This window comes from Podarcis muralis, chromosome 2 (genome assembly GCF_964188315.1).
Source record: "Podarcis muralis chromosome 2, rPodMur119.hap1.1, whole genome shotgun sequence".
Lineage (NCBI taxonomy): Eukaryota > Metazoa > Chordata > Lepidosauria > Squamata > Lacertidae > Podarcis > Podarcis muralis.
Window position 1 is genome coordinate 23,717,168 of NC_135656.1, and position 26,474 is coordinate 23,743,641.

The 26,474-nt window shown below is 41.2% G+C and overlaps 1 protein-coding gene across 4 annotated transcripts in view; it reads left to right on the forward strand.

Moving 5' to 3' along the window:
* The first annotated feature begins 4,992 nt into the window (after window positions 1–4,992).
* The window catches only part of CEP112 (centrosomal protein 112), a 212,625-nt gene continuing 191,143 nt past the window's right edge, over window positions 4,993–26,474 (forward strand). For 2 of the 4 annotated variants that reach the window (XM_028713148.2, XM_028713164.2), the window contains exons 1-6: window positions 4,994–5,392; window positions 8,617–8,761; window positions 11,409–11,599; window positions 13,077–13,246; window positions 22,714–22,810; window positions 24,019–24,093. In XM_028713148.2, coding sequence (XP_028568981.2) covers window positions 8,653–8,761; window positions 11,409–11,599; window positions 13,077–13,246; window positions 22,714–22,810; window positions 24,019–24,093 — 642 coding nt within the window. In that variant the 5' untranslated portion in view covers window positions 4,994–5,392; window positions 8,617–8,652. Of the gene's footprint in view, window positions 5,393–8,616; window positions 8,762–11,408; window positions 11,600–13,076; window positions 13,247–22,713; window positions 22,811–24,018; window positions 24,094–26,474 lie in introns of all 4 variants that reach the window. The other 2 variants (XM_028713174.2, XM_028713183.2) reach the window with 2 other exon arrangements.

Genomic DNA, 26,474 nt, shown 5'->3' on the forward strand with positions numbered 1-26,474 from the left:
AGCTGGCTATTTTTTTGATTACAGTGGTACTTCGGGTTACAGACACTTCAGGTTACAGACACTTCAGGTTACAGACTCCGCTAACCCAGAAATAGTACCTCGGGTTAAGAACTTTGCTTCAGGATGAGAACAGAAATGGTGCTTTGGCGGTAGCAGGAGGCCCCATTAGCTAAAGTGGTACCTCAGGTTAAGAACAGTTTCAGGTTAAGAAAGGACCTCCAGAACGAATTACGTTCCTAACCCAAAGTACCACTGTAATGTGGAAACAGTCCCCAGTCCCCTCCAGATCCTGCTGTTCCTAGGAGCCTAGTCTGGTCAGGATGTTGGCTAAATAAGCAAATGCATGGACCACCTATTTCCTCAGACAGGCCACAACTGCTACAAATACCTACATGAATATACTCAGTGTTGCACACAAGCCAAATGAGGAGAGTTGTATTCATAGTGAAGTCCCTGGTATGCAAATCTCACATACTGGTGATGAAGCTGATGAAGTGGTATGTGAAGACAGGCCTCTGTGAGATCCAATGTGGCTTGGGGCTTTCCTGTACAGTGGTACCTCGGGTTAAGAACTTAATTCGTTCCGGAGGTCCGTTCGTAACCTGAAACTGTTCCTAACCTGAGGTACCACTTTAGCTAATTGGGTCTCTTGCTGCTGCTGCGCCGCTGGCGCACGATTTCTGTTCTCATCCTGAGGTAAAGTTCTTAACCCAAGGTACTATTTCTGGGTTAGCAGAGTCTGCAACCTGAAGCGCCTGTAACCCGAGGTACCACTGTATTGTCTTTGATCCACTTTAGATTCAGAATTTCCCTCCAGTCCCCAATTTCCTGGGAATGGTGACTAGAATGGAATAGCAGGCATTGCCCCGGGAAAACAGGCTCTATCATTTATATGCTGCTCAGATTCTTGATGGCATCAGCTAGTATTTCTGAAGCCTTTTGGACCTGAATGAGGATAAGGAATAAGGTGGGAGAATTGGGCAAATTCAAACTGGTGTCCTTCTCTGACAATGGCCAAGATCCATTGATCCCTGTTGGAGCTGAGCCACAATGAAGCAAAGTGCTGGAGTTCTGGTCAGGCCTGTAGCTGGTGCTGTGGGTCTGATGCCTCCCCACCCTTATGTCAATGAATTGTTACGAATTGCTCCTGTATCCAGAAGCCAACACAATAGGATTAAGAAACGAAACATGAAAAAGAACAATTATAAAGTATGTGCAAATCAAGCCCCTTAACAATGTACCAGATACCTATCAGAACATCTGGGGAGGGGGAAGAGACAGGGAACAATTATCTAGATATTTACAAACTGACAAACAAGCACATACCTCCCTGGTGAAATCTACTTCTTTTTAAAACTATATCTTTTTTATTATTAAAGATTTGCTTGGGTTACAAAGCAAAATCTACTCCTAATACTGTGTAAATAATACTTAAGCATTTAGTAAGAATGGTTTCAAGCACATGCTTTTTCAGTGTTTAAAATATTTTTCTGTTTCACAACTAATGCATTGAAAAACAGAATACGTCAAGAAACATGCATGCGGAATGGCTCAAAATATCACAAAATGCTACTTGGCTGTTATATCACAGCAAGATTCAGGTTCTGTCATATTGATTTTCCAAACAAGAAACTTGAGGTTTTCTTGAATTCTATTTACCCCACCAATGGTGGCTCATTCATTCTACTTACCAATTTCCAAGATGGATGCATTAAAGCGCTTAAAACACTATTCTTCCAGAGTAAAATGATGGTATTTTTGTAATTATATCCCTTGGCAAGTAGAATAAAAATTATTACCCCAAAGCATCTGAAGCTGTGAAATGAATTTTGTGACTCACATTTCAAACATGAAAGGTTTGCGCAGAAACCCTGAAATATTGTACTGTGACTAGAAGTGTTTTCAAGAGTTTATTATGATGAATGAAGCCTGCCTTTTTCTTTGTAGACAACTGAAAGAGTGCCTCAAGCTGTGCTTATGCTTCTTGTGGCAACCTGCTGTGGTACTTGCAAAGATAAGAGAGCATGGGGGGGGGGGGAAGGTTTAAAAAAGCAGCAAGCTACAGTCTATCTAAATGAATACTTTTTTTACAATTCAAATTGTGAGTTGTATCACATTGGGGATTTGTACATATTCAACCATTGTATTTTCAGAATCAATACCTCTGGAGGGACAGTATGCAACATATGTTTAGTACAGTGACTTTCTTTTGCAGTTGGATTATGGTGAGCATAGTGACATCTGCCTTTTCACTCTTGGATGGAAATTAGGCAGGTTATCAAGTCACATAAATCTGTACAGGAATTCCTTCCCTTTTACAAGCTGTTCTCTTCTTTAGTGCTTGAAAATCAAGCTATCAAAATACAGTAACATGATCCCTTCAGAAATTAGGCCCAGGTGTGACTATTAGTTCCCTGGCCCTTCGTGTCTACTAGAGGTGTTGGGAAATTTTGGCCCTCCAGATGTGGTTCAACTACAGCCCCCATAATCTCTGATCACTGGCCATGCTAGCTGGGACTGATGGGAGTTGTAGTTCAGCAAAACCTGAAGGGCCACAGGGTAGCTATCCTTATCTGAAGTATGTTTACCATGTACATTCATGGAACAGTATAAATAATAATAGCTGTTGTCACTTGATGTTTAGTAACTTTTACTGGTCAATGGCTGCTGAAACTGTATTGAGGATGCTTAACTCAGCCCGGATCACTGTCTCTCAGCTATTGGTCCCTACAGCCACAGCAGGTGCTGTAACTCTCTTTGACTTCAGTCCCAGAGGCACACTCCTCCATTGTATCCTGAGACAGATGGATACCAACCATTTCTGCTCAATAGTTTCAGCAGTCATTGACCAGTAAAAGTTACTAAACATCCAGTGACAAAAAGCAGGATACAAATATAATGTCATAATAAATAAGTTAAATAAATAAGTTCTCGAAGCTACCAGCATGAGTTTGACCAAACTGCGGGAGGCAGTAGAATACAGGAGTGCCTGGAGTGCTCTGGTCCATGGGGTCAAGAAGAGTCGGACACGACTAAACGACTAAACAACAACAAATAAGTAAATGAACTGAGTGGGATGGACATAAATACGTTTCTGAATTTCAGTGAAAGGTGGAAGAGTGGAGAGAATGGAAGAACACAATCGCAAAAGTTTTCCCTTTCAGTACCTCAAAGAGCCAGGAAGTGTTCAGGCTGTCACTGAACATGATGACATGAGGCTCATTTCTAGCCCTTGGTAATATACAGCAGAACAATCATGTTTTTCTGGCATTTCTTTACCCAAGATAGCAACTGTCTTCTTATTTTTTTAAAAAAACACCATCACTGCAGGATACAGGCTACTGTAGAGTAAGTGACTGCAAGCGGACATAAAAGAATTTTAATAATGGGGGTGGGGGAAGGCCAGGCAGTAGCTCCTGGGAAGAGAAGAAGGGACATTACTCTGTCACAGGGCTGGATTTAGGTTTGATGAGGCCTTAAGCTACTGAAGGTAATGGGGCCCCTTTTATGTGTTCAGCTGTCCTTTGTCGCTTTTTTGTGTTGAATATATGCTATATGGTAATTTATGCACCTGGGTAAAGGTAAAGGTACCCCTGACCATTAGGTCCAGTCGTGGCCAACTCTGGGGTTGCGGTGCTCATCTTGCTTTATTGGCCGAGGAAGCTGGCGTACAGCTTCCGGATCATGTGGCCAACATGACTAAGCCGCTTCTGGCGAACCAGAGCAGCGCACGGAAACGCTGTTTACCTTCCTGCCGGAGCGGTACCTGTTTATCTACTTGCACTTGACGTGCTTTCAAAATGCTAGTTTGGCAGGAGCTGGGACCAAGAAACGGGAGCTCACCCTGTCGCAGGGATTCAAACCGCCGACCTTCTGACCGGCAAGCCCTAGGCTCTCTGGTTTAGACCACAGTGCCACCCGCGTCCCAATTTATGCAACTAATAGGTATCTAAAGCTATTTGCACATAACAAAATATGTATTTTATCAAAGTAATTGTTGAACTGAAATACAATTAACAAGAAGTACAGTATATTAATAGCACATCCAGGGGGTTTTTCCCTTTAAATTTTTTGGGGCCCCCCCTCCCAAGAGAGTGGGGCCCTAGGCTACAGCTTGTTTAGGTAAAGGTAAAGGGACCCCTGACCGTTAGGTCCAGTTGCGGATGACTCTGAGGTTGTGGCACTCATCTCGCTTTATTGGCCGAGGGAGCTGGTGTACAGCTTCCGGGTCATGTGGCCAGCATGACTAAGCCGCTTCTGGCGAACCAGAGCAGCAAACAGAAACGCCGTTTACCTTCCCACTGGAGCGGTACCTATTTATCTACTTGCACTTTGACATGCTTTCGAACTGCTAGGTTGGCAGGAGCAGGGACCGAGCAACGGGAGCTCACCCCATCGCAGGGATTCGAACCGCCGACCTTCTGATTGGCAAATCCTAGGCTCTGTGGTTGAACCGAATCCGGCACTGCTCTGTAACCTCTCCTAAGGAATCACTGATGTTTGCCATCCCCCTAATAGCAATTTACTCCCCCCCCCCCCAGGTCAGCAATGTAGCCAGCCACTCGGGCACCTGGGGTGGTGCATGCCCTGAGCCCATGGGTGGCATATAAACAACAACTATTTTATTATTATTATTATTATTATTATTATTATTATTATTATTATTATTATTATTATTATTATTATTATTATTCTCTCCCGCCTGTAATAATTGTTCAGCGCCCACCCCCGCCCCCTGCAGCTCTCCAGCAGTCTGTCAATTCTCCTTTGCCACCTGAGCTTACGGCCTCCGAAACCCCATTGATGACGGCAGGGCTCCAAACGGGACACGCAATTTCACCCCCCCCCCCTTTCTTAAAACTCGGCCGTTGTTGCTCCCGCGCTAGCCTGCCCAGCCCGCAAGCGGCGCCACTCCTGGCGAGGCCTAGCCGCTTTTCCCAAGCGCAGGCCGCGTCGCCTAGCAACCCCGCCGACGCGGCCGAGCTCGCTGCGCCGGAAGCGGAAGTAGTTCGGGCCCGTCGGGCCTGCCCCTCGCTGAGGGAGCCCGGCGGGAAAGGGCGGGGTTGGTTTGAACCGTTGGCTGCCTTTTGGCTGGTCTCCTGGCAGCCGCGCCGGTTCCCCGACTCTCCTCGGAGCCCCGTTTCTCGGGGGTCGCGTCGTTCAGCCCCACTGAAATAAGGGGGAGAGAGGGAGGCGCAGGTTTGCGAGGCCTGTGGGGGGGTTTAGAACACTCCCTCAGTTCACTGCACCCACCGCAGCCCCACTTCTGTGGCATCTCCTTGAAGCCTCGCCCTTGTGTGGGGAGGGGAAGTGGGGTTGTGCCAACCCCCCTCTCTTTCTCTGCCAGGGGGCGAACCTTTGCCCAAAGCCTCGACGTCGTGGACTGCGCGAGGTAAACGGAGCTATGTTGTCATTTCTGGGCTTAAGGAGCTTGTTGCAGCCCTCCTCTGCACAGTTGCTTGGGAATAAATCCCATTTAATTGGAAGGGGCTAATTTTCCGAGTAGGTATGCATAAGCCTGGGCATGGGCCAGTGCCGGATTAAGCCCCTAGGCAGTCGAAATCTTGCCCCCCCCCCCGTAAATTATCTCCTAACACTACATTTCATTTTTAAAGGTAAAGGTACCCCTGACCATTAGGTCCAGTCGTGGCTGACTCTGAGGTTGCAGTGCTCATCTCGCTTTAAAGGCAGAGGGAGCCGGCGTACAGCTTCTGGGTCATGTGGCCAGCATGACTAAGCCGCTTCTGGTGAACCAGTGCAGCGCACAGAAACGCCGCTTACCTTCCCCGCTGTTTATCTACTTGCACTTTGACGTGCTTTCAAACTGCTAGTTTGGCAGGAGCAGGGACCGAGCAACGGGAGCTCACCCCGTTGCGGGGATTCAAACCGCCATCCTTCTGATCGGCAAGTCCTAGGCTCTGTGGTTTAACCCACAGTGCCACCTGCATCCCTTATTTCATTTTTACCAACCAACAATTTCAACAAACTGATTTCATTGCACAAAAACAAACCGTAGCCATTTGGATCTGTTGTGGCCCCTGAAAGGCATGAGGGGGCCCTAGGCTGGTGCCTACGCTGCCTATTTGGTAATCCGGCTCTGGCTTTTGCACATTTACATTGGGGTGTTTTTTTTTCCCCCACTGAACTTGGGGGTGGGGTCGGGATGGGGGGACCTTGGAGTGAAAGCGTTTATGGTGGGGTTAAAAAGGCAGCCGTCCTATGTACACTGATCAAGGTCCCATTGAACTGTCAGGCATATTTCTGCACAGGTGTGCCAAGGATTGCGCTTGCAGGGTCCTTGCCTTTCTACTGAAAATCCCATATCAACAATTATGTGTGTGTGTCCCACTATGTTTGGTAAGCGTTACTAGGGCATAAGGGTGCACAGGATTACTGCCTGAGAGATTTGCTGCGGCCATGTCATATACACATCCTTGTAGGGTGGAGATAAACTACTCTGGCCGGCCTGATGATTTGTTAGTGGGAGAGAAACGGCAAAATAATGCAATTAGAATGATGTTTTTAAACAGAACACTCAAATTGGCTCAAAGAGCTGTAGCCAGATTGTTTACCTGGGTTGGTTATAGGAAGCATACAACTCCAGTGGCGACTGGTCTGCTTGTGGGCACAATTTAAAGTGCTGGTTAGGATCCATAAAATCTTATTCGGCTTAGGTCAAGGATATCTGAAATACTGTAGTCCCTCATAAACTTGCCAGGGCTGTGAGATCTTCAAGGGAGGCCCTTCCCATGCTCCCACCACCCTCACAGGCATACTTGTGGGAGAAGGCCTTCTCAGTGTCTGCTCCCAGACTTTGGAACTCCCTTCCTAGAGAAATTAGACTTGTCCTTCTCTGGCAAGTGAAGATGTGCTTGTTCTAACAGTCTTTTGGGAACTGAATGCTTTTAAGGAAAGGCAGGTGTTGTGTTTTTATTTGTGATGATCTGTATGTGATCTCATATATACAGTGGTTTTTTTCTGGGGGGACGCAGGGGTATGCATACCACTAAATATTTTGTGTACCTTTGTCCATTTACTGTATTTATTTCCCCCAATTTGAGCTATAAAATGGTGATTTTCTTAAGTCAAAACGAGAGTACCCCTAAACATTTTTTTTAGAAAAAAGCAGTGTGTGTGTGTTCTACTAGTGTTTAATTGTTTTTTAATTATTGCTTTAAAAAAATAGTTTTTTAGCTGTTTCTGTTTTAGCTGTAAGCTGCCTTAAGTCTCTGTCAGGGAAAAAGGCGGAATATAAAAAGATATAATAATGATAGTAGTGAAGTTTTTTGAGGATAAATATCTGTGTTGACCTGTGCTGAAAACCAATTTAGCTAAGCAAGTAAGCTCAAAAGAGTAACAATGTACATGATGTCAAGGAAGTGTTTATCTTATGTCTCTTGCCTATGATACATATTAATTGAATGTCAGTTCAATTTTAACCAGTGGAGGCATGCTTTCAAGTACATGACTGCAGCTTCTAACTTGGCAAAGCAATGTTTATCTTATACTTAACAAATTCTGCACAAACTCCACATATAATTCTGATAGTTTTTTAGGTAGTATTACTGTTTGTCTTCTCCAAATTCTATTTAAACCCAAGAAGCTTGGTAACTGTAGCTAGTGTTCTAGGTGCATTTTGCAACAGGGAATTTCATTAGCGTGAGCAGTTTCTGAGGTCTGGGCACAGTACCGCGCCTAAGATTTCAGATTAAAACTGCAGCGTGGAAGGAAAGGAGGACCTTTTTCTGCCTCCCCACTTCCAGCTACTCTCTTAAGACTGGAGAAAATACCCACTTAAGAATATTAAGGGGTAGGCAGGAAATGGAATAGGTCATGTGAAGAATGAACATAATATTTTAGATTTAAGTACGTAGCCTTGTTGGGTATCTGAAGAAGTGTGCATGCACACAAAAGCTCATACCAAGTACAAACTTAGTTGGTCTCTAAGGTGCTACTGGACAATTTTTTAATTTTTTAAATATATTTATAATATTTTAGCTGCCGTTCATTCATTTTCAGCTTTGTATTGTTATTTTAAAAGGTGGCCATAACCTAGGTTGAAGGTGCCATTTAGCTCCTAGCTTTCATATCTCAGTTTCTCTGACTGTAGCTTATCCCTCACATAGCTACAATTTCCAGCACCCTTATTAAACTACATTTCTCAGGGTTCTTGGTGTGTGTGTGTGTGTGTGTGTGTGTGAAATGTGCTTTAAATGTGTTTTGTGTATGCTGCCACTGTTACTGGTTTTCAATCCAGATCCCTGCTAGCTAGGGATGATGGGAGTTGTGGTCCAACAACAGCTGGAGATCCAAGTTTGGGAAAACTGATCCAGATGATGGACATGATATATATCCCTGTCAGCAGGTTCTTCTTTTGGGAGGGCCATTTTGAGAAGAGTATGAGGCAGGTAGTATCTCACTTCCATCTGTTTTAGATGTCAAGTTCTGTTGACACACTACTACTTCCTACATTGCTCATTAACATCTGTGTTGGCAATTTACAATGGACTATATTTGGCCCAAGCTGGGAGACCTGTTTGTTGAACTTTGCTGTGTATAAATAAAGTATTATTTAAAATAAAAGATTGCATTGTGTTTTTTGCATTGTGTTTCCAGTTATCCTTTTAAACACATCTATATTCCGATTGTTGAATGAGCAGAATGAGTGGTGAAGAAGAAACTTGGGAGAAACTGGATTCAGAATTTGATCACTATGTTGTGGATATGAAGCCTTATGTTTTGAAACTGCCTCACAAATCAGGTAAACATTAGAATGAAACAATATTAATATTTTATTTTGCCATTTTACAGTAGCACACTTAAACCAAATAAGATAAACATATATGCTCTTTAATCTTGGCTTTGCTATATGATCAAGAACCATGATCATATAAATAAACTGAGTCCTAATTTATCTTATGGACTCATGGTATGTTGTGAATATTATGGTGGGGAGGGAAGAATGAGTTTTTGTCTGAGTAAATTTATCATATCAAAGCACTGCTTACAGTTGGATTGCTGTGTGTAGCATGCTTTATGTCTAGGCAGCTAAGACTATTCTAACAACTTTGTGTGTCTTGAGCAAAAGTAACAAAAATCATATATGCTGCTGATCTTGAACTACCTCCCTTATACACAAAATACCCAGATCTCGGAGACATGGGTATAGTGATGGGGATGTTCAATTCATTGAGGAAGCTTCATGCAATGGAAGAGTCCGGGAATCCAGTCCTGTCACTTGCTTTTGAAGGGCTTTCAAGTGCAGGGTCACAGTGCTGATGGCTGCCCAATTCCAGTAGCCCTGGAGCATAGGATTGTATCCAACTCTTCTGCTCCACTTGCACAGCAGGCTTGCTGATTGAATTGATATACTGCCCTATACCTGGAGGTCTTGGTGCGGTTCACACAATAAAATCAAAATATGAAACCACAAAATACATAATCAGAATTAAAAAGCACAACCCAATAGCCGCCGCCCACAACTCACATTTTAAAAGGGCATAGGCTTCCTGAGCAGAACTTTACTCCTTTTCTCCCCTGCAGCCCATCCCACCCTCAAAATGGGGCAGATTTGGGGGCTGTATGGGCAGATGAGCAGAAGGGAGAGTTCTGTTGCGCAAGTAGAACTGTTTGCACAGTGTTGAATGCAACCCATAGGGAAGAAGCCTAGTGCAATATTCTTTGCTGGGTATAAAATTGGATTGAGGGATTAGTAAAATATATAAAATATGGTAAGTTAGGATTTCATGATGTGAACAGTTATTGTTGTTCCAAGAAAAGCGATACAGTCTCCCTGGCACTTGCGCTGTGTATAGAGGGCAGGTGATGGTGTCTAGTGTCAGTTTAGTGAAGGAAGAGGAAATGATGGAATAAATGCTTTACCAAATTAAATACTGAAAAGTGCTACAAATGTGCATAATCATAACATTTGTTTTCATTGTTTATCTTTTAAGCATTTCTGTTAATACTGATTATTCAGGCTCATCCTTCTTAATGATGTAAATATACTTTTATATAAAGAATTCTGGTTATTTTATGATTAATCACATAGAGATAATGAAAATTTTTAAAAAATAGGATTTGTTGAGGATTATACCATTTTATAAAATTACAAATGATTTTTAGAAGCTTCTCTTCCTGATCTTACTTAAAAACAAATAAACACTATAGCAGGTTAACTAATATTATTGCTATTAATAAATGAAAACAGCATTTTTATACATTTAGAGATTACAGACAGAAAATGGACTTACTATGTGGATGTAATCTACAAAGTGTAAGTGCTTGATAAATATTTTGTTGATCAGTTTTTTAATCCTACTAGTGGTACATCTTGTTACAGAAGAACAACCAATGTAATGCCATGAGAGGTTGCTGAATTTACTCCTCTAGTTAAAATATTTTCACAAGTAGGCTCAGTACATTAGTAACAGGATGTGGTTTTTCATAAAGAGGATAGAAAATTGTTTCACTTCCTGAAGAACACACATGACATTTTGGCCTTAATTCTGTAGAGGGAATATGTCTGTATTTTATCACTAAATTTAATACATTATCCTTAAAATGCTTTCATTTATTGTCTCCAAACATAGCCATGAAATGTATACAACATCACAAGAATTTGAAGGGGTATGCTTAGAAAAAAATGTTGCTAAGGCTGTGGTGTGATTATACCACACTCTGATCCAAAGATTTAGATCTGTTTCAAATACAGTATGAGAAAATCTATACATAAAATATGTATGATTTGGTGTATAAAAATTATAAAGGTGTATATTCAAACTTGTAATACACAAAATACACAGATGATTCATACATTACACTGAACACATCAGAAGTTTTTTCTCTAACGTATATAAAAAACGTCCCATGTGGCAAACTTTAAATCTACAGAGGTGTATTCTGTGGTATTGCTCAGCTGACAGTAATACTGCCAGCAATTTAAAATTATTATTTTTTGCATTCATTCGCTAAATCTGCTTTCGTGTATCCCCTAACACCTTGGAACAGATTTATAATGTGTCTTTGTGCTGCAGGGAAAGGGTATTCCTAAAAATTACTTCTTGTTGCACTTATGCAAGCCTTACCATCAGCTGAATGATGCTTGAATAAAGCTCATAGCCTGTACTTCCTTCAAATTTATAAGTAGCTTTTACACGCAAATACATGCGTTAAGGGTCAAACTACCAGTATCTGAGTGCTTCCTTGTGTTAATTAGTCTGTATAAGTGTAACAGTTTGTGCACTATTACTAACTTCGGAAACACAAGATTTCTTTTGAAGTTTATATTTTGCAATAAAACATTTTCAGCTCGGCATTAATTTATTTATTGATAGAAAAGGTAAATGTTTAGACCGCTGTAATTTCAGCTTCTTACACTTGATACATTCCACCCCCACCCTTCTCAGAACGTCAGAGATGTGCCCTTTGGATCAAAAAGCTTTGTGAGCCTTCAGGTGCGGGCGCAGGTACTGTTGGTAGGAAGAACCGGAACTTGTATGGAAAGCTGCTTCTGCATATGCTGAAGAGAGGAGTGCTGGAGGGCCCCTTTACGCAGAAACCAGAAACAGGAACACTGAAAACTCTTCCTTCGTACATGGTAAATATGAAGTGCATTACTATGGAAGGATATTTGTTGTCATTGCGTGAGCCTGAGGGCTTTTGATCCAGCAGGAGGCATCACTCTCACAAGAGGCGGCATGGTGTTTTTGGCAGATTCCCCCTTGCCCTGTCCTAGGGGATCCTCTCTAGGGCAATATTTTGGGAGTGCCAGGGGATGGAGAATCAGCAAAAATGGCTTATTCCCATGGATGCCTCCTTCCAGTGCAGCTGTGCTAAGAACACTAAATGGATTTCACCCATAGTCAGCAAGTTAACGTACCTATTTTGTACAGTGGTACCTCAGGTTACATACGCTTCAGGTTACAGACTCCGCTAACCCAGAAATAGTGCTTCAGGTTAAGAACTTTGCTTCAGGATGAGAACAGAAATCGTGCTCCAGCGGCGCGGCAGCAGCAGGAGGCCCCATTAGCTAAAGTGGTGCTTCAGGTTAAGAACAGTTTCAGGTTAAGTACGGACCTCCGGAACAAATTAAGTACTTAACCCGAGGTACCACTGTATTTATGGCAATGCACACAGAGATCCTTTTGGGGTTGCAAACAGGACAAAATGGGATAAGATTTTTTTAAAAATGCCTTTTATTCTTGCTATTGTTGCTTTTACTGTGCTAAACTGCCATTCTCATAGAAGCCTAGGGTAGTTTACAGCATAATAAAATACAATTAAGAAGTTTTTAAAAAAACTACATATGGATACTGTTGTTCGGACTGCCTTACGTTATCACACTGCAGGCCATATCTGTTTTTGGAAACACAAGTAGGGATGTGCCTCCTGATCTCAAAGCATTAGATACTTGGGCCTCATGCCATCCAGGGCTTTGTACACTGGTTCCAGCACTTTAAATGGGGTCCAGTTTCAATTTGTTTGTCTACCTGAACTCTGGAACTCCTCAAAGTGCTTTACAACTTGAGCAATTTGAGAATCTATTCTGACATAAGCTAAGGCACAAGTACTCAGGTGTGTCACTGGGACACAGATGTATGGTGTAGTTGGTCTAAGTTGCTGGACAGTGTTGATGTTTGATGATAGCAAAATGTGTGACCATTTATGAAGGTTTTATATTTCTGGCTCTTCAATATGTATATAGGAGATAATGCAGCGTGGTACGAGTCTGTGAAACCAAGTGAGAAGTTTAATACAGAGTTGACCTTCAAAATAAATATGAAAAGGTTACTCCAGCTGAGTCTGACATAAATTTTTGATTCTTAAAAATGATACTAAGCAAATGGCAAAGATAGCCAAGAAGCTGATAAATTGTGTTAAACACAGTCAAGGATAAGTTAGAACTGAAATTCAGGTTTCTGAAAGGTTATCACTTGCCTGAATATGTGTAGAAGTATTTTGGTGATAATATATCACTTCTGTTGCCTAGGTCCTGGAAACTCATAGTTTCTGAAGAGAAGCTAGGAGATGTTCCTGGAAACTTAAAAGCGTTTTTTAATTTTTTTTAAATGTAGTCTATCTACTTTGATGAACCAAATTCAGCAAGAGTGTGGAGCAGCAGCCCAGAAGGTTTACCTGATTGGGTCATGGGAGAGCTGGGGCAAAGTGATTCTAAAATGGATGAATCCTGGAAGGTATCTTTTAGAGAGGAGTCTGCTCTGGTAACCTCACCCCTTGGACACAGGTACGAAGTGCTTTGCTAATCTACATAAATATATCCAAAACGAGTAACACTGAAGCATGTTAAAACATCACCTTGGCACTCACGCTAAGAAATTGTGCTTGTAGTGTAAATTGCAGAGAAGGGCCATAAAAGGCCTGGCTTGTGCATCACATTAAATTATAGCTGAAATAAACTGTGAATGTGCATGCTGCGGATACCACTCCTTCCTCACACCTGCTGATAAACTAAGCCATGGTCTGTCTGCATGTTATATCTGAACCTGGACTCGTGGTTTTTTCCTTGGCTTACTGCGGTAACCCAAGATTGCTGCTCGTGGTTTGTTTGGAGAGAAAGAAATCATGAGGCAGGGTCTGCACGTAACATTAAGCCAGACCATGGCTTTGTTCCCCAGTGGCGTGGCAGTGGTGGTGAAGGACGAGCGAAGTGCTTATGATTTCAGCAGCATGCATGATAAGAATGAGGTTCCTGTCTGCTTCATTGGGGCTTTTAATGATCTAGTGGGCATGCAAAAACACGGTATTCTTTTTCTGCCCTCATTTGCTTATTCTAATTTTGTAAAGCTCTTTATGATTCTCAATGGCTACTCCAAGATTTGTAAACCTATTTCTAGAGAGGTCTGATTCAGCACCCCCTTTCTCCCAATTCTTAAAATACTTTTTTATATACATTTAGAAAGCCTTTGGCCTGTCATATCACCCTGATTTTATTATTTATTTTTCTTCTTTAATGCGACCAATGTCTTTGGTTGCCAGTATGGCACTTGAGTGTACACATGTTTCTGTGAAGGTCTTCCCTGGCGCCCACAGTGTCCCCTCCTCCCACTGATATTAGGCTTCAAAGAAATAATAATTTGCTGTATGCACAGTGGCAGTTTGTGTCATACCCATGGCAGTTTTCTGGTTTGCAAATGTCCCAATGGGCCCCAGAAACAAAGACGACCCACCATGCAATAATGAGTGGAATGGTTTCACCAGTTACGGTACTTATTTTGTAGATTAGTTTTGAGTCTTAATTTAAGCCTTAGACATGTTTGCATGTTTAGCTTTTGGATTTATAGCTGGAGCAGAGTTTAGTAATCCAACTCCTATTGCTTGCTGCATTGTTTTCTATTGTTGCTGTGTTGTTGTTTTTTAAGGCTGAGTGTATTTTTGTTAGTTTCTGTGGGCTCTACAGGAGGAAGTGTGGGGTATACAGTAATTACAGATAATTGCTACTTGTTGTAAATGAATTTGAGATCCTACAAAAGGATAGCTGTTAAGGATCTTTTGATGTTGGAATTTGCTGTGCAACAGAATGATAGTTTTTGCTTTTAACTTAGCTGGTGCCTGTAAACTCGGCTGCACAACTTGCTTTAGAAATTAACTTCTGTTATGCTTTCTGTCTATGCACCTTATTTGAATTGGAGACCATAGTTCAGGTATAATGCTAAATAATGCTTTAGTACTACTGTAAATAGGACATGGGTGGCGCTGTGGTCTAAACCACTGAGCCTTTTGGGCTTGCTGATCAGAAGGTTGGTGGTTCGAATCCCCACAACGGGGTGAGCTCCCATTGCTCTTTCCCAGCTCCTGCCAACCTAGCAGTTCAAAAGCATATCAATGCAAGTAGATAAATAGGTACCGCTGCAGCAGGAAGGTAAACGGCGTTTCCGTGTGCTCTGACATTCATCACGGTCCTCTGTGCATCAGTAGCAGTTTAGTTATGCTGGCCACATGACCCGGAAAGTTGTCTGTGGAAAACGCTGGCTCCCTCAGCCTGAAGAAAGATGAGCGCTGCAGCCCATAGTCACCTTTGACTGGACTTAACCATCCAGGGGTCCTTTACCGACTACTACTGTGTGACAAAAGATTTCCCTTTGATTAAGCATAGTTTGACATTGTATCTGAACTGACAAACTGATGTACAGTATGCTTAAAATCAGAAGCTGAAGCTGGTTTGTAACCCTGTTTTGAAAGGCAAGTGCAAATAATTACAGTGGTACCTCGGGTTACATACGCTTCAGGTTACATATGCTTCAGATTACACACTCCGCTAACCCAGAAATAGTGCTTCAGGATAAGAACAGAAATTGGGGTCCGGCGGCGCGGCAGCAGTGGGAGGCCCCATTAGCTAAAGTGGTGCTTCAGGTTAAGAACAGTTTCAGGTTAAAAACGGACCTCCGGAACGAATTAAGTACTTAACCCGAGGTACCACTGTATTTGCCAATTTGGATATAATAGCAAATTCTGACTTCTGCAAAAGAGGAAGTAGCTAGTTGGGAATATGATGTGAACATAAACTCATTGCTGTAGCTCTGAACCATGGTTTGCTGTTAGATATAACCCAGCCCAGAGTTTTCTTTGCAGCTGAATTTTTCAGAGAACTGAAAGAAATCTGTGTTGGAATGCATTTTAAAATGAGGGATGTAGCACCTTCCCTCAGTAAGACCCTACAGTCCTGGAAACATATATTGTTTACTCTTAACATTAAGAGTAAGGTAACTAAGAAGCATTGTGTGAACAAACTATTTGGCTGACTGCTACAGGAAATGCAAATATAAATAAGACAGTAGAGCCAAATAATTTTAAACCGTATTTCTCTATTTCTAGATCCATATCTATAACCTGGACGCAGTCCTTGGATAACAGTTTGACTTTCTTTGCAAAAAGAACTGTAGATTTGTGCAGTGAACTTTCTAGCGTGGCAAATGTAGTACTTGTTTGAATGTAATTCCAGTTTGTTTTGTTGGAACAAAATGTTTTGATTACTTTGTTTAGAAGGGCATTTTTCTTACCCTGATTTTATTCCTGTGATCTAATTTAGCCTGCTGTGGAGATTATGGGTAAACAATTTTTTAAAAAATAAGTGTAACTTTGACTTAGGGCAAGCAGTTTGGGTAGGTAGCTAAAGTCAGTGTTTACTGGTCATGACCTGATTCATCATGAGTAAATATACCCCCCTCAACAAAAGACGAGTGTTTTTTATTTGTAATATTTCACACATGTGCTTTTTATGGTGAGTAATTTATTGAAACTTGGAGCTGAAGTCTAATGCTGCCTCAAATTTTATAGCTCCTTGTACTTTGAAAAATCACTTTAATCTTAAAAGCTGTCCCCCCCTTCAATATGTGTTTGATCATTGTTACTAAAAAATCTTTGATTAAAACCTTATTTGTGAAGCATTTCTAACAACATTTTACATTATGCTGTTTGTGTTCAAGGCTGCTTTTTATTTTTAACGATGTAGAATCCGTAGCACCCTTTTCTTGAGGATGTATTAGAGAAATCATGAATGCTTCATAAATACATCAAACTTTTCCAACAGAACAGCCCATCTAGTCTCTTGAACTTTTAAAAATGTCCAACTTAACCTTTTTAGGAAGGCGAGCACATGGAGTAATGAGAGGTAGTAGAGGACTTCTCTAGGGTCCTTAACAGCTATCCTCTGTCTTGATTTTAATTTTATTGATTTTTTTAGTCAGAGCTTTCCCTGGAAATGCTGTTTCCTTCATTCACTAGGAGAGATTCCCATTTCAGAGTCAGAATGCCTTCCTTTGGTATGAATTGGGCTGCTCAAAGGCAGTGCTATTGATAATGAATAATATTTATAGTTTCATGCTTTCAACTACCCTGATCAGTAGCAAGTTTCAGTGGCAATCTTTATAGGAACAGCAGCCTTGAACAAAGTGAATATTGAGGACTTACGTACCATATTTTTCGTCCTATAGGGCGCACCGGCCCATAGGACGCACCTCGTTTTTTGGGGGGGAAATGAATAAAAAATATTATTTCTCCCCCAGCCGCGGCTGCTGCCCCAAGCTTTGCGCACACCTGCCCGAAGCACGGGGCGCCCCCCGGAGGCTTGCAGATAGCTTCCTGAAGCCTGGAGAGTGAGAGGGGTCGGTGTGCACCGATGCCTCTTGCTCTCCAGGCTTCAGCGAAAGCCTGCATTTGCCCCATAGGACGCACACACATTTCCCCTTCATTTTTGGAGGGGGGAAAGTGCATCCTATGGGGCGAAAAATACGGTATATGTTTCTAAAGAAACATATTTGGAGGGGGTAGGGTCAGCATGGGAATGGACAGGCACTCAGAAAAATAATCCCTTTCTTTAAGTGGAATTGATTCTCCCAGTAGCCACGCAAAACTCTTTTTCTAGCTAGCAGTTTGGCACCACTGCATTCTAGCTGCTAATCATCTACCCCCACCCAGTCAGGTGGGTTGGGAAGCCGTAAAATCCACCAATACATACATTATACCAGTGTCCTAGTTGGCATATTTGGCAGGACGAAACATATTTAGCTATTACAAAAATCATCTCACATTGCAAGACTGTCAAACTGTTTACGAGATTGGGTGAACCATTATTTTGGTTACTAATCTATACAATTCAGCAAGATGATACAGGACTTCTGAAATATGCAAGAAGGAAGGAATAGCTACATACACAGGCAGCCTTTTTTAAAAAAAAAATTAGCACAACGACTTGAATTGTTTTCTCATTATGCTCTAGAAATTGACCCACAACTGAAGCAGTAAAAAGTACAAATTATTTTTGGGATGGCTATTGCTTGTTTCTTGGTGTAAATTTCTGAAATTGTCAGCAGGTGGCGATCTTGGTCTGTAGAATAGACTAAAAGAGGTTCCTTATTTTTTTGCTAGCCAATTTTGGTAGGGTGGTCTCTGCAAGTATGTTATCTTGGTAGCTACTCTGTTTCCAGCTGAATTAGTTTATTTCCTAAAAAGCTTTTCTTACAAGTTAAGGACTCGGAAGCACCAAACATTATTGATCAGTGGGGAAACAATCATTTTGCTTCAGAAATGGTTGGATGGGTAGAGTTTAGTAGAAAAACTTCTCCTTCTTTTTAAAGGTCTTTATTGCATTTATTTACATAGGTCTGTAACAGGAATGGGAAACAGATTGCCTTCTGGATTAATAGGACTTCAGCTCCCATCAGCCCTGACTATTGACCATGCTGGCAGAGGCTGATGGGAGTTAGAGACACACTGGAGTGTCATAGGTTCCCCATCCCTGGGGAATGTGAACATAGAAATACAGAAAGCCTACCTTGTAAACAAGTCAGATCATTGGTCCATCTAGCTTTTTATTGCCTACACATATTGACAGTGACGCTCTAGGACAGGTTTCCCCAAATTTGGTCTCCAGCTGTTTTTGGACTACGAGCCTCATTGTTCCTGACTACTGGTCTTGCTAGCTAGGGATGATGGGATTTTTTTTTAAAGAAATGGGGAAGTAGGGTGATTTAAGCAGTAAAGGCAGGTATGGCCTTTTTTGTTTTGTTTTTACAACTTTTCTTTCTTTCTTTCTTAAGATTTTTATTCCACTTTAAATGATGTACTGTCATACCTCGGGTTGAAGTAGCTTCGGGTTGAGCGTTTTCGGGTTGCACTCCGCGGCGACCCGGAAGTAATGGAACACGTTACTTCCAGGTTTTGCCACATGTGCAGACGCTCAAAATGACATCATGCGCGGAAGCGGCAAATCGCGGCATGCGCAGATGCGGGTTGCGTTCGCTTCAGGATGCGAATGGGGCTCCAGAACGGATCCCGTTCACATCCAGAGGTACCACTGTAGCTAGCCAGCCAACCATAGTCCCCCACAGTGCCCGGGATTGAATGACACGATGTCACAGGTAATGGAACATTGCTTAATGGCCTATGTTATAAACCAGCCACTCCCACTTTCTGGCTAGCAGGACTGAGCCACCAGGGATTAGGTAGGGTTCTTCATCAAAAAATATCCCCATGACCACTTTAGGATCGCTTGACCAAGCAATAAACTTCCAACATGAAATGGAGCAAAATCCTAGCTAATATGCACCCATCTCAGCGGAATAAAATCTGAATGGGAAGTCTAATTGATTAGCATTAAAAAGTGGTTCTTATAGCTAGCCCCCCTTTTTTTTGTATCAGTACAGTTTATGGATGAAATATAACAAGATGTTATGTACATTTCTAGCATGTTTTAATAATTTGTTTAACAATTAGGAGAAAATAGAATGTTTAAAAATTTAAACATTAATGAAATATTAAACAGGATTTTTGTTTTTGTATTCATCCATTATTCAACCAAATAGGAAGTTTGCTTCCTAGGCTTTCTTCTGAAATGAAAAGCCTGCTATATGTATCAGATATGGCAGTTCTAAACTCTGTTCATCATTTATGATCACAGCAAGCTTGGGAAGGGAAGAGAACCCCTCTTTCTGTTTAGCTCCAAGATTCAGCGTGCCTGAGAGCTCCCTGCATGGTTCATAAGGTGGTCAGGCATTTTGGGAGCTGCACAAAAAAAATTGGCCAAATCCTGTCCTTACCTGTCTGACATGAAGTGCAGAGTGGGTGACAGCCTCATGGGTCAAATAGAGAAGTCTGATGTGCCAAGAGCGGTTCTCTACCCTGATCTAGAGATACAAAAAAATCACCTGAGGAGCTGAAGGTATCTTGCCTTGCCTCAGGGAACAGTATAACCCTGTAAGATGTTCAAAGCAGTCTTGAACACAAAGTTCAAACCCCCATCACAGGCAGGAATGTCACTGTGAGAAATATTATCCCGGCAGAAAGTGCAAAAGTAGTAACAGCTACTAAAACACTGGTGTCAATTGGCAATGTGGTTATTCTTGAATTGGAGGCTGGGATATTGAAAGGAAAATTCAGGAGCCAGCTGATGAAATTTGATGTTCATTATTATGAAATCCTATTTTTAAACAGGGGAACTTCTGTGACGTTTCTCTTCCATGCAAATGATAAATGTTGATTCAAAAAGAAGCAAAGCATTAGGGTGTCGTCGCAGCTAAGTATAATTTTCCATGGGCATTACAACTTGCCACGTGGACATGATGCTGGCCTGCAACTTGTGAATGCATAGTAAAATGTCACAGGCACAAGGTCTTGCTTTGGAGGCATTTATTTATGAAATCATTCATCAATGAATTTTCACACGTCACAAATTGGTCACAGGTCATTTGCCAGAAACCTTTTTTCCCCACTGTTTCCAATAAGTATTACCATAAGTAGCTGTTTATGTATATTGGTTTATGTATATTGCCACAGATGGGGAGAAAAGTGATACACACATTTAAAGAAAACGCTTATCTATGGTAAAGGTAAAGGGACCCATGACAGTTAAATCCAGTCACGAACGACTCTGGGGTTGTGGCACTCATCTCGCTTTACAGGCCGAGGGAGTCAGCATTTGTCTGCAGACAGTTTTTCCAGGTCATGTGGCCAGCATGACTAAACCGCTTCTGGCGCAATGGAACACTGAAACCAGAGCAGTGCACGGAAACGCCGTTTACCTTCCTGCTGGAGTGGTACCTATTAATCTACTTGCACTTTTGGTGTGCTTTCGAACTGCTAGGTTGGCAGGAGCTGGGACTGAGCAACGGGAGTTCTCCCCATCGCGGGGATTTGAACCACCAACCTTTTGATTGGCAAGCTCAAGGCTCAGTGGTTTAGACCACAATGCCACCCGCGTCCCTAACTTATCTAAGTGTAACTTATCTAAGTTACACATAAATTATTGAGGTTACTAAACTGTTACATTATTATTACAGTATTATTATTATTATTATTATTATTATTACCATCCTATACCTGGAGGTCTCAGGGCGGTTCACAGAATAAAATATAAAACCACAAAGTACATCATCAAAATAAAAACAACCCAATAACCCCCACTCCCCCCAAAAACCCACATTTTAAAAGGGCGCAGGACCCTCCTCACAATATTTAAAGTAAGACAATTAACAAACCTGGACAAGAGCCACCCATTGGAAAGATCATGATCTCAGAAATGTCTGCAGCAATATTTATTGGCAACCAAATTGGCTGGGTGCCTTTCTGATACAAAGACAAAAATAGCTTTGAAAAAGGGGAGGGGGATAGCTTTGGTTGTTGAGTAGATGTAACATATTCCTCTTCCGCAAGGGGAAGGCCTGTATCTAATGTTGCAAATGGATCCTCTTTGCTGAGTTTCATCTTCTTTCTTCTTGGCGCTGTTTCCACCACTGACGAGCTTCCACCAGGAGGTTGTTTGTCCATGCCAGAAAGCCACCATGACTTTCTGGATCAGCCTCTTGGTCAGAGCCTGTATATCTGTCAAGGTCTGGAAGGATGCTTGGATCACAGCTTTCAGAAACGAAATAACAAGAAAGGACTTCAACTTATATGCACATGTGGTGGGAATGCACAACCATTAAGGAATTTGGGAATAACATCTATAATGAATTTAAAAAGTTATTTAAGTTCTCATTTAAGAAAAAACCTGAAACCTTCCTTCTAGACATAATGTCATCAAAAATCAAAAAAGATGTTAGACCACTTTTTATGTACACGACAGTAGCAGCCAGGATCTTAATTGCAAGAAACTGGAAAAGTGATAAAACACCTACGATAAATGAGTGGCAGGTTCAAATGATAGATATCTGCAGTTGGCCATGATGACAGGGAGAGTCAGAGGATACCGAAAACTGAAAGTACAGAAAGAATGGAAAATCTTTAAAGAATACCTGGGAAACAATTGTAGTAATAAACATCTCCTAGCAGAACTAGAATGATTCTTGTAAAATAAGAAACATAATGCTTTTGGTATCTGATAAAAACAAAGTAATACAGTAATTTGGAACTGTGTGTAAAAGAACAATAGAACTAATAATACAATGAGTCTAATCGGAAGTTAAATGTGTTTATACTTTTTTCCAATTCTTTATTAATTTCCTTCTTTTTCTTTTTCTTTTCTTTTCTTTTCTTTTCTTCTCTCTCTCCCCCCCCCCCTTTCTGTCCCTTTCCTCCTCCTTTGGTTCTTTTTCTCTTTTCACTTTCTTCTTTTGGTCTCCTTTCTGATCTGCTAAGAAAGAGATAAAGTTAAACATGAAAAGTTGACTAACTTGAAGTGATGTTTTGTAGTTTGTTAACTATTGTTAAAGATGGTCAACTGTAATGAATTGATGTTTTAGTTATTGTTGATTTATTGTTATTGTTGAATCTTAAATAAAATTTATATTAAAAAAAGCACTTAAACTACCAGTGGCATGCTTCTTGATTATTTTTGTAGGGAGGATCAAGGCAGTTAACAAATAGTTTAAGGTTAATTGGAATGAAATAGTATTAGCTAAGACATTAGCTAAGAAGCTTGCAAATGTTTCATTGGTCACTATGGAATTACCAAGTATAACGTAATGTAGGAATATAATATCCCTGGATGTTCAAATGGCTGCAGCTGCTCCACCCCCCCTTTGTTTAATGGCTTTATCTTCTATAATGCAACATATTTTATGTTTTGTTTTAATTTCATATGGCCTTTTAATACCCTTGTGATGGAAAGGCATGATAGAAATATAAATAAACAAATGTTTTTTTGTAAATTGCTTTGGGATGCCTCATGGGAAGTGATATACAAATGAAATAAATAAACAATAGTTTTCAGTAAGCTCTAATTGGTTTTGTATCCCCCCTCCCCCCCGCCTACAATAGGGAACAATATACATATAATGGGAAGCGAGCCCTAAAGTCCCGTTCTATGAGTCCACTTCATCTGCCAGAAGAGAACAACTTTACCTCAAAGACACCAGTAAGATTATTTTCTATTTGCAGTAAAATTTCTTGAATGGTCAGTTTGTATACTGAGACTCATGAACCGTACAGGCAAGAAAATTGTGATAAATAGGAGAAAAACTGACTAGGTATTCATACAGAAATGTTACATGCCTGCTCTGGCACAAGGATCCTGGCTTGCATTAAGCCAAAATTCCTCATTATGTCCTAACCAGTGGACTGTTTTAATGTCAGTTAACAAATCAGGAAAATAAGCCAGGATCTTCATGTTGAAGTACATGGCAAGGTGCAATGGAGATTGGCTTGTATTTCAACATGAAGATCCTGGCTTATTTTACTGGTTTGTTAAATGACATTTCAACAGTGCTGGACTTGTGATGGGGAAAGGAAAAGGGGTGCTTATTCCTGGGTCCATAAACCGTGGTTTATGAAGCCAGAAATGGTGGTCTTACCTGGACCATTGCATTTTGACAGTGTGGGTTTTAAGGGAGTGCTTTCATCAGATATGGTAAATCATACAAGCTTTGTTTCCGAAATGGCCCACTTGTGAGAGAAGGCAATCACCAAGTGCCACCCTAATAATTTTCAAGGCTAGACTTGTGTATATTTGTAGTAGTTGCCTTCTACAGATTGCTGAGGAGTTGGGAAGATTCCTTTTGAGATTTTGTAAGCAAGTCACCAAAGACATGAATAACTGATTGGTTATGGGGCTTTAGATGATTGACCATGTTATTGATTAACATATTGGGTACTCACTGTAGCTGCATGATATAGAAATACCAGCAGTCAAATACAGTTTCATGGGGAGTAGTGGCATTAAACAGACACCGCTTGCTTTAAATTTATGGGACCTGGAGTAGACTGTTCAGAATAAAATGCAGTTCTCATTCCCCGCCCCCCATATATTTATTTAGCCTGTAATCCAAAGCACATACTAGGGACTAAGTTTCAGTGAACATTGGGGGACTTTCTTGTATGTACATATACAGTACGTAGGATTGCACTGTTAGTGGCTAATGTGTTGGGACTTCTGCTTGGCTTAATAAATTGCCTGAGCAACCTCAATATGTGATCCACCTTGAACTAGAGCTAGAAAATGAATTTCCAACACTGGCCAACATTTCCTTGTTAGAAATGATAAACTTTTTGCTGATAAAAATGATAAACTTTTTTCTCCATGTTTGCTCCAGCTATAACATTTCATCTGAACATTTAATATTCCAGGAGGATCGTCACACGCACAAAATGTCTTTGGATGACAGTGACCTTGAAGCTCGTCTCAACAGTTGGAATCTTGGGGTAAAATAAACATGCATTTCTTTGATTTGCTGGCTTTAGAAGAAAATGCATTTGTAATTTAGTCTCAACAGTTAGTATGGCCACTAAGTGTCTTTATAGGCCTGGTTCACATGTCACATTAAACTATGGTTTAAAATAGTGGGACTGTGAAGTCCCTATTGTTCTTTTTGTCCATTCTTTTCTTTGGTTTGTTTCCTCCCCAGCCTGCCAAAGACTGGCTTTGCATTATATGTTTCCCTTAAATAAACCATGAATTGCCAGCCCAGAACGAATCTTGGTTTCTGCTTGTGGTGTATTTTGGGGGTAATGAACTATGAGCCATGGTTTGTACATAATGCAAAGCAAGCCTCTGGTTAGTTTCCTCTCTGGTGTGCCAATGAAAGGAGCAGGAGAGGAACACAATGGGAGCTTTCAAGCAGTGTGCACGAGACATTAAGCCACAGCTTATCTTAAACATTTGGTTTAATGTTATGCATCAGCCATAATGTTAGCATGGAAAGAAATTGGAATAAATCTTAAGAGGCTATGAAGATTCAGGTGGGTAGGCTATGAAGGTTATTGTTTTTGACACATCAAGGTAGGCTGAAATGATGAAATGTTCATCATTTGCTGAACAAATGATGCCATGGATTCATAACACTACAAGGGACATTAAGCTGAGTGAGAAAAAAGAAAATTCCTCCACCTTTAGAATATTTGCATAAGTAAATAAAGGGAGCCCAGCAGGATCAGGCAAAAGTCCATCTCATTCAATATCCTGCTTCCCAAGGCGTCTTAACAGATACCTTCTGGAAAATCCAGAAGCAAGGCATAAAGCCAAAGCTCTCTCACCTGCTATTGCTCCTCAAATTTGTTATTTGATCAGAATTTTAATGTCATTGGTCCTGGAGAATCAATGTAGCCATTGGTGCCATCTATCCTTCATAAATTTCTCCAGCCCACTTTTAAAACAATGTAAGCTACTTGCCATTTTCAAATCTTACGGCAGCAAATTTCATACATTAATGTTGTGATGCATGAAAAAGACAAACACGCCCTGAATTTCCTGGCTATCAGTTTCCTAGCAGGGAGGCTCTCTCTAGCCATTCCTCCACACCATCCACTATTTTACAAACTTTGGTTTCCTCCCCCTACCCAACACTTTTTCCAGTCTGATAAGTTCCGATAAGCCTTTTACTATAGGGAAGGGGTTTCAGCCTGATATTTTCAGGAGGAGTGGATGTGCTGGATCTGGTCAGGGTGGAAGGTATCCTGTTCCTGTTTTGCTTTTTCTTTATAAAATGTTTTCCATTCTTCTGACATTGGTGGAAGGGGAGAAGTGCTGGTGTAGTTTTGGCCTTTGTGGGGGCATGTCAGAGAAACAAAGGGACTGTGGATCCTGCAGATCCAAGGCCTCTCCCAATTTGCCTGTGACACACCCTTTTTATCCTCTACTGCTATGGAAATACAGTTCGTCTCTGCTGGCAGATCTTTCTGCTTCAATAATGGGTGTTTCTCTGGGGGCGCAATTGCTTTTCTGGTGGTGAGCCTCCCTCTCTGCTGGAGGAGCAGTACGTACCGCTACTTTACTTCAGTCACCCTTCAGCTGCCTGTTTTAGGAGTGCTCCCTAAGATCTATATTTCAGTATTTTGATTTAAAGTGTATGCCCCCCCTGTTTAACAGCTTCTCATCTTATGATCAAAGAGTGTAATCAACCACTGTTTACAAAGGGGGGATTTGCCATTGACTTCATTAGGAAATGGACTGTTTCCCAGTATTCTTCAATAATATTTTTTTAAATGTGTGTGTATGTTTACAATAACAGTAGAGTGTTTTTGTTAGGATCTAATGATGCATATGTGCATGCTTAAGCTTGTTTGTTGTAGTTCCTGAGATGTCTTGTTCTGAACATCATGCAGAGAGGCAAAATTTCCAGAATGTTTGAAGCTGTGGGCAATTCTGCCCTGCCACCCCCAAAACCTGATTTTTTGGTGGTGGTGGGGAGAAATATATGCAATGGTTACTCAAAGCTGAAATGCTTTAACAACATAATGTATTCTTTTATAACCTAGTTAGGACATAAAATTGTACTATTTGATGTTTAGGAAAATTAAATGAAAATGCCTTATGTTTGGTATATGCAAAATTGCTAATACCCAGTTGTAGTTTACTTTCTTTGTGAGTCTTGCTAAGAGCTTTGTTCTCACCCGACTTTTCATATTTTTCCTCCTTGGCTTTGGCACACACAACAGGTCTCTTGCAGTTTCTACTCCACCTTCTTCTGAACCTTTTTCTCCAGGAAGGCGGGACAATCAGCTACTTGTTTTACCATCAGTAGTAGGGTGTCTCCATCATAGCCATATGAGAGAGGTGTAAAAGTTGACTGCAAAGCCCAATGAAA